At 42.9% G+C, this 12,190-nt stretch overlaps 1 protein-coding gene across 1 annotated transcript in view; it reads left to right on the plus strand.

Moving 5' to 3' along the window:
- The window catches only part of SLC26A5 (solute carrier family 26 member 5), a 54,072-nt gene that overhangs the window by 27,351 nt on the left and 14,531 nt on the right, over positions 1-12,190 (plus strand). The window contains exons 6-10 of the mRNA XM_078059845.1: positions 4,830-4,940; positions 6,062-6,228; positions 6,795-6,959; positions 9,135-9,287; positions 10,581-10,663. Of these exons, the coding sequence (XP_077915971.1) occupies positions 4,830-4,940; positions 6,062-6,228; positions 6,795-6,959; positions 9,135-9,287; positions 10,581-10,663 (679 nt within the window). The remainder of the gene's footprint in view (positions 1-4,829; positions 4,941-6,061; positions 6,229-6,794; positions 6,960-9,134; positions 9,288-10,580; positions 10,664-12,190) is intronic.

A 12,190-nucleotide genomic window follows, 5' to 3' on the forward strand; every position in this document is an offset into this window, starting at 1 on the left:
ACCAGGATATGCTGAATTCCTGTACATTTGTGGGATTTTTATGTGTGATATAAAAATTTAAGAAAATGCTCATTAATTTATTCATCTATTCATACATGTTTATCAAGCATTTGCCCAGCTCTCCTTGTCCTTATGAATCTAACAGTCCCATCAGGCAGAAAGTCATGAAGCAAATAAAAGCACATATACATTTTTAACTACAAATGATGTTAAACACAATGAAGGAAAATTCAGGGTACCAGAAGATAATAATAGGGAAACCTAACTTAAGTAGGTAAGTCACGGAAACTTCTTTGAGATTTGAGCTGAGCCCTAAGGATGAGCGGGAGGCAGGTAAGGAATGAGAGGAAATGCATTTGAGGCAGAAGGAATAGCATGTGTGAAGACACTTAGCAGGGAAAGAATTGAGTATTTGAAGACTTGGTTTGAAGAATTACTAGAAAAGCAGCTTGCTAGGGGTGTAGGGGAAGAGGGGCCGGTGGCCAGCAAGGTGGGCAGTGATAGATCTGCAGAGCCTTGTTGGCCACTTTTTGGATTCCACTCTGAGTGCACTGAAAGCCATCACCGTGCTTTCACTTGGGGTTTCTTTCTGAGGGGTCACTAGGACTGCTGTTGGGGTGAAGTGGATTTGGTTGGTGGGAGGGGTACCAGAATGAAAGTGGGGAGACCAATTAGAGGTGATAGGACTCAGTATAGGGAAAAGGTGATAATGGCTTGAACAGCCTCTAGGTCCATTGGCCAAGAATCTATTCCCTTCTCCAGTTTCCCCAAAATTAATTACCAAATGATCAATTTGTCAAGAAAAAAAAACCACTTCCCCTAATGATCAATTAGTTGCATTTTTAATTTTCCAAGTGACTGATTTACCAAATCTGTTAAACATAAGCCTTGTACCAGGTGTAGGATGGTTTTTCACATACATTTTGGCACCAACACCCCAAGGGCAGAGAAGGAGACAGGTTCAAAGATGGGGGTGGGGGCAGGGAGGGGAGCCCACAGAGTCTCAGCATCTGAAATGGGAAACAAGTGAAACTGACATTGAATCAAGTGGGACAAAAAAAGCTACAGAAGTACTGCAGTGAAATCGTGTAAACTAATACTTCAGCGAAATCCTCAGGATTGTGCCTAATTGGGTTAAAATGCCATTCCACAGATTTATTTTTGACCTGTTAGCCATCTTCCATCTTGAACTAGGGTGGTGGTGATAAAAATGAAAAGAGTTATAAAGATACATGCTGTATTTTATGGTCAGCCAGATTGGCTGTTGGATTGATTGAGGGGAGAATGGGGAAGAAAGGCATGTCAAGAATTACTTTAAAGTTTCTGGGCTGATGAGTTGGATGTGGGGACATTGAGGAAGAAAGATGGTCAAGAATGACTCTCAGATTTCTGGTTCTAACATCTGAGGGTTGGAGGTGCCCACTGCAGATGTAATAAAGACTGCAGGAGGGATGAATTTGAAGGGTAAATTTGAACATGTTAAATTTGAAATGCTTGTGAGATAGACAAACAGACATTGCATGTTTATATTTAAAATATGGGCTAAAAAGAGAGCTGTGGGCTAGAGATGTCGGTTTGGGGATCTTTGACATACATAAGCCATGGAAGGCCGCCCAAAAAAAGAATGTGGAATGAAAGAGAAGAGAGCCAGGATCAAGCTTTGTCCAACATTAAAGACCAAATAAAGAAGGAGGAACCAGCAGAAGAGACTGAAAAAGAAGCATCTGGAAAGGGGGAAGGAGAACCAGGAACCTGTGGTGTTACAGGAAGGAAGAAGGAATGATCCAGTAGGTTGAACATTAAGGGATGTAAGTCATTGCACAATCAAATTTGTATGGAAAATGTATTTTTCTGCCCATCACTAGTCAATGAAGATAGATAAATAGGAAAACCAAAATGTAGCAAAGACAGAGATCCAAGAGATAGTAAGTTAATTTCTTGTGGTTGGTAAATTATTAGTAAAAAGACTTTGTTAAGCATTGAATTAATGCATTCATGAACTTAATTGAATACATGCTTCTTTCTCTAAATTTAAAATCCCTCTAAAGTGATGGTAAAGCAGAGGGAAATGGTATAAACTAGCAAGGACAAAGAAAATGGGAGAGCAGGCACCATGGAGCAGGAAGAAAAATGGCAAGTGATAGACGAGTGACAACTGAATTATCAGAGTGGAGGAAGCTGGTATTTGGGTGTCTGCCTTGCAGAACATTGGGAAATTGGCAGCTCCAAGGATTGTCAAAGGTAAGAGTCAGGCAGATGGCTAGAAGCAAGAGGATTGGTTGAAAGTCTGTATAATAAATAGCAAGTACATGGACACCCAGGTCCCCACCAACACCACTCAGTGGATGGCAGGTTAAAGCACTGAAAGATGTCAGGAGGGATGAAGTCTACACATTGACCTGTGCACTAACAAAGGCTCTTCTTTGCCCTGTGCAGCTCCAAAGAGCCTGTGAGAACTTACAGCCCAAGGCACACGATGACCCACCCCCAGAGAAAAAAAGCGATAGTGACAACTGGGGGTTCCCCAACCAAGATGCTGGCTGGTCCCCCAATTGCCATACAGTAAAGCTCATCAGTAAATAAAGGGGGCCAATGCACATGAAGCTTCAAGGAAGAAAACAAACCAAAAAGAAAGAAGGACCTCATTGGGCATATAAATAATGGAGAGGGCAAAATAAAACATATTTGCCCTGTAATATTCTCAGCAAGTTATGAAAACATATTGAATCCATGAGATAAGAACAGGATGTGATTTTAAAGATTTTATTTATTTCAAGAGAGAGCTTGAGCAGGGGAAGGGGCAGACACAGAGGAGAATCTCAAGCAGTCTCCACACTGAGCACAGAGCCCCACGCAGGGCTCCATCTCATGACCCTGAGATCATGACCTGAGCCGAAATCGAGTCGGATGCTTAATCGACTGCGCCACCCAGGTGTCCCGGGATGTGATTTTTAAAAGGAGCCTTCAGAGAACAAGAAAGAGCTCATAGAAATTAAAAATATGATAGCTGGAGTAAAACATTCAGTCAAATGGGTTGGAAGATAGAGGAAATCTGGAAGTAGAAGAAAAAGATGAATACGTGCGCAATAAGAAAGGCAAGATGAGAACACGAGAGGATCAGTCCTGATGTTCCGTCATATATCTACTGGCAGTTCCAGAAAGAAGAGGTTAAACAGAACAAAAGAGACTATCAAAGAATATTTTCAGAATTGAAATACGTGAGTTTTCAGACTGCGAGAAACCACCAGGTACCCAGCAGAAGAAATAAAAAATAAAACGAGGCACACCATAATAAATATCCAAATACCAGGGTTAAAGAGAAGATCTCAAAACTTCTTAGAAAGGAAAAAAAAATCACATATTATGATATAACTAAGTGGAAGCTGAAAAAATAGGAAGTCAGTAGTTAACATCTGAAACTGATAAACTGAGAATAATAATGCCAACACATTCTTTAGCGCAAGGTCTCTCAGCCCTGCACCATACCACGAACAGCCCCCATCCTCAGTCAATCATGATAACAAAAAATGTCTCCTGACATTGCCAGATGTCCCTGGGGGAGGGGGGGGGGAGCAAAAGCCTCTTAGTTGAAAACTGTTGATTTAGAGAAATGAGATAAATGGTAGAAAAACAGCTAAGCTAGTTGGAAGTGAGCGCCTCTGGGGAGCAGAACCTGGAGGTAAGGCAGAAGAGAGCCCGCTTTTCTTCAGAGCCTTTTAGTACTGCTTGGCTTTTTAAACTATAGGCATGCATTCCTTTGAAATAAAAATAAAAAATAGAAATTTGTTTTTTAAAAAAAGACAACATTAAAATGACCACATTATTATATATGGAATAAGGATGCTTCCCCAACTCTTCTTTGGCTAAAATTTTTTTCTTCACGACATGCCAATGCATTAAGTGAGTTTTGCAGTTGTCCCAGACGTTTGGCTGAGCTCCCTGAGCTGAGAACAAGGGGTGTTTATTGTCTCCACGTTCTGAAGAGGATGCCAGACCATCTATGCAAAACTATGAGTGAATGACACCAAACCGTCTCTTTAGTGCATCACTTCAACAGGATATATTTGGGGACCAGGGATATGATAGTAAATTTGGAGTGAGCATTTTCTAGAGAGAGGTGAGCACTATACATTTCCCCTCCACCTAAAGTCAAGGTAGGAGTGACTGCAAGAGAACCACTCAAGAGCACTGAACACATGTCCTCTGGAGTTTTGGGGGGATTGTTGCCTAATTCTTGCAAGAAAAAAAAATCGACAGATAAAAGGGTGTAAACTGCCCATGTAGGCAGAATGGGAAGCCCTCCAGTGGGTGTGACCTGCACTTCCAAAGCTTCTTGTAAAGGCGCCAAGCTTTCCCGTTGGATAAGTGGGTGCTCTGGAAGGTAATGAGGCTTGGCTCATTTGAAAGGTACCTGCCCAAGAAGACTGCCTAGGGAGGAACATATGCCCGCAGAGAGAACTTGGAAGAGGTGTAAGAACTGGGAACTGGGAGTTCCTTATTGAAAAGGGATCCCCAACAGACCCACAAAAACACCCTGGTACAGAAACAGCCGGCATTTGGCCATCAACACGGATTATAGCTACACCAGTCAAGTAAGACTTTCTGCCCTTATTTAGGTTGGGAAAGAATAAAACAGAAAAATGTCCACCCCTTGGCAAAGAGGGGATGACAGGGAAAAGGGTCTCAGCCTGGGTGTAGATTGGGATGCAAGGGTGGGCAGGTTAAGACCCAGCTGCTTAAATTAATGTGGCTTTCACTGCTTCATCCTAAAGTGCCAAGAGATGAGTATATATAACTCTCTGTTCTCCTGTTCGGTTTCAATCCCACAGGGTTAGCCTTTGCAATGCTCGCTGCCGTACCTCCGGTGTTTGGCCTGTACTCTTCGTTTTACCCTGTTATCATGTATTGTTTTTTTGGAACCTCCAGACACATATCCATAGGTAAAAGCTTAGAGTTGATATTTTAGTGCCATTCTGTTTGGATTTCCCAGCTTTGCAGTGTGCCAAAGAAATAGCCTGTTTGTTATCAGAACATCCGTTTCATAGTAATTTTGTTACTGCATACCCTCTAGGTGCTTTATAAAAATAGACTCCCCCCAGATTTCCAGAACGAATAGCTTTCTTATAATCTTGGCATAATGGGAAAAAAAAAAAAAAATTTTCTCATGTAAAAAAGAGCAATTGTTGAAATCTGGGAAATAAGTACTTTAGTTCATAATACAATTTGCTTGGATCTGGTTTTTCTTTTTCTTTTTTATTTTATTAGTGTTACTGCATGTTCCTAATTACTATGCATGTATCACATTTTCATCCTATTTGAGGCTCTGAACTATACATGACTTTTCCCAGTGTATTTAGGATAAGACTTACATGGACTTCATAACAGCATTGGTGCTGCACGAGGCTACCACCAGCGAACACACACACAATGTTTCCGATGTCCGGTGCTGGGTAACAAATATGCCCAAATGTAGCAGCTTAAAATATTTACTTGATTATCTTGCACAGTTCCTGTGGGTCAGGATTTGGGAAGCGCTCATCTTGGGCAGTTCTGCCTCAGGGTCTGTCATACAGTTGAGAGTCAAAGGAGGAGCTGAAGCAGCTACTCTCTCTCTCTCTCCCCCTCCCTCCATCCTTCTCTCCACGGGGTCCTCATTGAGCTTGCTCACACCCAGCGCAAACAAGCATTCCATCTCAGATGGCAGCGGCATCAGCTTCTGTTACGTAGCTTCAGAAGCCTCACAGCATCACTTTCGCTGCATTGTTTTGGCGACTAGCATGTCACAAGCCCACCCAGATTCAAGGAGAGCAGAATTAGACTACCTCTGAATGGGCAGGTTCTAGAAGAGTCCCTGGGATGGAAGATATCATCGTGGTCATTTTTAGGGAATACGATCTGTATGTACACAGCTTACACGGAACCCAGGGGCGCCAGGCTGAAGAGCAGGGCAGTTTTATGTCAGTGATGCTATATCAGCCTCACCCGGGTCTCCTTGAGAACCGGCAACGACCAGGGAGATACACAGAAAATGATTGCCTCAATTAATGCTTCACTATTTCAGGTCCATTTGCTGTGATTAGCCTGATGATTGGCGGTGTGGCTGTTCGATTAGTACCAGATGATATAGTCATTCCAGGAGGAGTGAATGCAACCAACGGGACAGAAGCGAGAGATGCCTTGAGGGTGAAAGTTGCCATGTCTGTGACCTTACTTTCAGGAATCATCCAGGTAATAGTCACAGGTGGAGAAATGGGCTCTCATTTGTTCATTTAATAAATATTTATTGAGCCTTCGGGGCTGGTCTACATGGTGGGCAGGGTCCAGCCAGCAGAGGTCCAGAGCTCGGGGCTCAAAGCACTCAGAACACCAGTCCCACGGCACGCCTCACTTAAGTTGGTATTTATTAGGAGCTAGCAAGCTTCAGTTGGGTCCTTTAGAGATTCCAAAAGCAAGAAGAGTTTAAAGCAGGGTTGATTAGTAATGGAAAGAAGTCCTCTCTTATCCACTTGGAAGGAACAGGAGGTGACATTGACTCAACATGCCCCCAGTTCTGAGGACCAGGGAAAGTATGAGTGTGCCCAGTGCCGGGGGGGAGGGGGGGCTCCAAGCCGCTCCAAACCTTCCACTGCTTTCTGTATAACAGGTGTTTCACTTGGGAGCTACTTAACTGCTGCAGCGGCAAGACTGTAGTGTTAGAAAGTGGTCCAGAAAGAACTTTTGTATGTTTTCTGTTGGTTTTCACTTCCTGGTCTATCACGTGACTTCTTTGTTTGTTTGTCATTAAAAAAAATTAGTTTTGCCTAGGTGTCTGTAGGTTTGGATTTGTGGCCATATATCTCACAGAGCCCCTGGTCCGGGGGTTTACCACCGCGGCAGCTGTGCACGTCTTCACCTCTATGTTGAAATACCTGTTTGGAGTGAAAACAAAGCGGTACAGTGGGATCTTTTCAGTGGTGTATGTAAGTAAGCTACTTCCCGACTTACTGGTTTTTCCTTCTTATTTTCCTCTCTTCTCTTCTGTATCTCTGTCACCTTCAAGGCTCACTTTTCCAAGAATTAAAATAAAATGGAAAAGATCTCATTATTCTAAGACTTTTCTGAGAACCCTACACAGAGAATTAAACCTTAAAGTCCCATTTTATTAATAGGTGATACCTCACAAGGAATTTTTTATTAGGCCTTTATTTGGTGACTGCCCCTTCACCCCAACTGGCTGAAAAGAATGCTTTTTCTTGAGACCAAATTGTGTTCTCTTTGGGAACTAACATAATTTAAAGGCATCACGGGAGAACACGTCTCTCTCTAAAACTGCTTACTCAAGCAGGCAAAAAAAAAAAATAAGTAAATCTATAAAAGATTTAACCAACACGATTACCCATCAAATCTAATAAAATCTATGTCGACCCTTGCACCCAACTCAGAGAAAATATAAATTATTTGCAAGCACATAGGGAACAATGGTAAGGACTGATCGTGTTGAAACTGATCACAGATTCTGAAAATTCAGTATTTTCTCACACAGTGCAGTATAATTAGCAATCGATAACTAAATATAGCTTTAAAACCCCCGTACATTTGGAAAACAAAAAACCTACTTCTTAATATTCCATGGATAAAGAGGAAGTTATGAAATAACTAAAACCAAATGACAGTTAAATTCTTCGTATCCAAAGTTCTGAGATGCTGCTAAAGCTAGTCCTGGACAGAAGGACTGATGGTCTTTGCAGGTGTTTGTGTGCATTTCACATGCTGGGCACAGCAGTGAGTGAGCAGATACGGCCCTTGCCTCTTGGAGCCCAAGTCCCGTGGGAAGACAGTAAACCATTAATTGCGTAAATATATAATTAATTGCAAACTGTATTGCGTACTATGGAGGAAAGTACAGGCGGCTATGAAAGGTGAATAGGGAGACCTTTCAATTAGGGGTCTAAGAAAGTCACTATAGGGAAGTGACATTTAAATTGAGTCCTCAATGGATTAGAATGGGATCAAACTGTAGGAACATGTCCTAAATAACTAAATTCTTCGTTTCCCATAGTAGCCGATGACCTGCTTCCTACACTGAGATTTCTCTCAGTGCCTTGTCACAAAGGAAACAGAACAGATAAGCACCTGAGTATGCTCTAGGCATCAGCAGGCAAGGTGTGTAGCCTGGGCTCAGTGTAGCCCACTCTCCCAGGGGCCAGATGAGTACTGACCATATTTGGGGTGCTGAGGCTGCAACCCTAGGATAAAAGTAGGAGACTTTCTTTTCTTTTTATTTTTTAAAGATTTTATTTATTTATTTCTGCGAGAGGGAGAGAGAGAGAGAGATCGAGCGAGTGTGAGAACACGAACGGGGGGAGGGGCAGAGGGAGAAAAGACTCCCCCCTGAGCAGGGAGCCTGATGTGGGGCTTGCTCCCAGGACCCTGAGATCATTACCTGAGCCGAAGGCAGATGCTTAACCGGCTGAGCCACCCAGGTGCCCTGGAGATTTTCTTTTCTAACTCTCCTGGGCTTTGTCCAAACTTCAGCACTCTCTTGCCTTCGAAGTGTACCTGGTCCCTTTTTCATCTGCTAACTATGACTTCTTTCTCCCCCTTTCGCCTCCATAAAAAACTTTTCTGTGTATTTACCTTTGCATTATTTTGCTGATATCAACCCCTAATCTTTCGTCATGCTCAGAACTCAGCTTAAGGGGTACTTTTCTGAATAAGATAATACTACATTGAGCCATTACCCAATCACAGAACATGGTAATATAAGATTGTTGGATAACAATTACCACTACAGGGGTGCCTGTGTGGCTCAGTCTGTTAAACGTCTAACTCCTAATTTCAAGTCAGGTCATGCTCTCAGCGTCATGAGATCGAACCCAGTGCGGAGTCTGCTTGGGATTCTCTCTCTCTCCCTCTCCCCCTCCCCCGCTCACTCGTTCATGCTCGCTCTCTCTAAAAAAAATAATAATAATTAAAACTATAAAGTTATATGACGGGGTAAAAATGCCTCCTAATTAGTGGGAGAGAGTTCGGTCTGAGAACTTTTAACTCGGAATGCGCAGCGATGGGACGGCTGGTGTGTATTAGCACCCTAGTGTGTCTGTCTATCCAGGGGCCGCTGCTTGATGTAACATCCAGTGTTCCTTGTGTTACAGAGTACAGTTGCGGTGTTGCAGAATGTTAGAAACCTCAACGTGTGTTCTCTAGGCGTCGGGCTGATGGTTTTTGGTTTGCTGTTGGGTGGCAAGGAATTTAATGAGAGATTTAAAGAGAAATTACCTGCACCCATTCCTTTAGAGTTCTTTGCGGTAAGTCAACTTTGGCCACAGACGCCTGGCTATTTTGGTGAGGGATTTAGACAGGGGAGGAACAGGGAGTTCTACCTTTTTTCTCCCAGTTCTGCCAAGAGAAGAGTAGAATATGTCAAGGGGAACTTTCACAAATATGCTAAAAGAAAGGAAATCTATGAGAGTGTAGACGGGGATGATTTTCAAAGTCGAGGTGAAGGCCATCCGTAAAAATTGTAATATGAATCATCTCTGAGTGATGAGATTATGGAAGACTTTTCTTCCTCAAAATTTGTATTGACTAATTGTTTTATAATGAACACCTACAACTTTAATAACCTGAAAAAATTAAGCTGTTTCCATTTTGAAAAGAGCAAGAGACAAAGTTCCGATGCTTTCTTGGTTCCTGGCGCTCCTAAGCCAAAAGAAATACCTAAGAGTATTAAGTAGTTAATACATATTTACAACTTACTACGTATTTACATCTCACCACTTAGGAACTATTGTAAAAATAATGCACATGCAATGAACTACTATATATTCTATTACGTTCTTAAATGACCACAATGGTTTATTAATAACGGTACCTTATTATTGGTTTCCTGCAGCCACCATTACAGTGAGGACTGGCTCCCTGCCCTGGCCAGCCCTCCTTCTCCCCTGGATGACCCACTCAGAAAGTTCGATAGCAATAGTTCTTCAAGATGAAGAAACTTGCTTCTCCTTCTGTTATTTTTTCCGTTGCTCGTCAGTGAGGGCTGTACTTTACACACCCGCTGAATCTGTGCCCTGACCATCCAGGGAGGCTCACGCACAGCGGGATTTGGTGACCCCGAGTGTAGCTGAGGGCGGAGACCGCTGTGGGGCCGGGGGAGGCCTCTAACCACAGCTAGTGCTGCTGACGCGGACAGGGGTCAGCAGAAAGACTGTGGGACCAAACGTACATTTTCTAATGACACACTGTCAGTGCACCACCCTCAAGTGCCCTCTCCAGTGTCCCTTGTTCATGCCATCGTGGTGAGAAGGGCAGAGGTGTCTCCTGGAAGGTCTTAGGGCTCTTCCTGTTTGCAGTCAGCTGGCCAAACACCTCAGCAGGGAACAGAACAAAATAAAGAGGAAAGAACGCCAGGCCACGAGGCAATTTTGTGGGGAAAGAGCCATCAGGAGAAGTTAGAAATGCTAGCGGCTAACTATAATTCTGTTTCTTAAAACTGGAAGTTGAAAGACTAGATTGTGGCTTGGCTAACAAATCGTTTGCAGCTCACGTTTGAATTTTCATCTATGAAGGCACATTTGGATTTGGGTCTGTTCTAGGTGGTGATGGGGACTGGCATTTCAGCTGGGTTTAACCTGCAAGAATCCTACAATGTGGATGTCGTCGGGACACTTCCTCTGGGGTAGGAAAACCGTTTTTATTTTAAGTAACATCAATAATCAATAGATCTATTATTGTTTGTAACTCCTGCTTTAGTATTCTTACAATCAAAATCTCTTTTTTTCCCCCTACATATCAAATAGCTGAGGCTTTGTGTTTTTTTGGGTTTTAGCAGGTTTTTTTAAATTGTAAAAAAACACATAACAGAAAATTTACCATTTTAATCATTTTGAAGTGTACAATTCAGTATGTTAAGGATATTCACATTGTTGCGAAATGGATCCCCAGAACTTTCTCATCTTGCAAATCTGAAACTCTATACCCATTAAACAAGAATTCTCTACTCTAGCTCCCCTCCCCCAACCCCTGGCAACCACCACTCTTTTTCTCTGTATGAATTTAACTACTCTTGGTACCTTATGTAAGTGGAATTCTATTTGTCTTTTTGCGACTGGCTTATTTCATTCAGCATAATATCCTTAGAATTCATCTGTGTTGTAGCAAGTGACAGAATGTGCTTCCTTTTTAAAGTTGAATGAAATTTCACTGGAGACACACACACACACACACACACACACACACACACACATATATCACCACATTTTGTTTATCCATTCACCCAACGATGGAACTTTGGGGTGCTTCCACCTCTTAGCTATTGTGAGTATTAATTGCTATGAACATGGGTGTGCAAATATGTCCTCAGGACCCTGCCTGCAGTTCTTTTGGATACATACCCAAAAGTGGGATTGCTGGATCATAGGCTAGTTCGATTTTTAACTTTTTGAGGAACTGCCATACTATATTCCATAGCGAGTACACCATTTTATAATCCCACCAACGGTGGTATGTAGTGTTTTCTTTTGTTTCCTGTTGCTGGTTTTTAGAATCTCTCTTCGGGTGGCATAGGAAGTAAGAGCCAAAATAACCTAAATCTAGCCTGACACTTACTAGCTGTGTGCCCTCGGGCAAGTCACTTATCCTCTTAAAGCCCCGGTCTCCTCCCCTGTCAGGTTAGCCCCATCACCGACTCCTGTCCCCAGAGCAGCTCTGAAGCTGCAGGAGCCCGTGTGTGCACCTGGACGCAGTTAAGACATGGGAACTGGAAGTTCTACAGTTCATTATTTCAACAGATTTTCTAGTTTCGAGTCATCTCTTCTTTGCTTCATCAATCCCCTTTTACCTAACTCTACATTTAAAATTTTTTACTATTCTCCTTATGTTTGAAGGAGCTAGAATAACTGTGAGCCTCTCTTCTCACCTCATTCTGTTCCTCTCCGACATGCTCTGGCCGTCTCTGCATCTCTCTGTGTGTCTCTGTCTTTCTGTCTCTTGTACTGTCTCTTCCTCTTGCCATCCTCTTCTCTCTTTCCAGATGAGCAGAATCAGATGTTTGCCCAGATGTTGGGCATTGATGAACCTGGCATACTGCACCAGGCCTTGTCTCTGGTCCCGTCTAAGAATCTCCCGGGGAAGGACAGGGGCAGGAGTTGCTCTTGAAGCCAGCGTCCACCCCCCACCCCAGGGCAGGTGTTGAAGGAGGAAGCGA

Source organism: Halichoerus grypus, chromosome 12 (genome assembly GCF_964656455.1).
Source record: "Halichoerus grypus chromosome 12, mHalGry1.hap1.1, whole genome shotgun sequence".
NCBI classification, from domain to species: Eukaryota; Metazoa; Chordata; class Mammalia; order Carnivora; family Phocidae; genus Halichoerus; species Halichoerus grypus.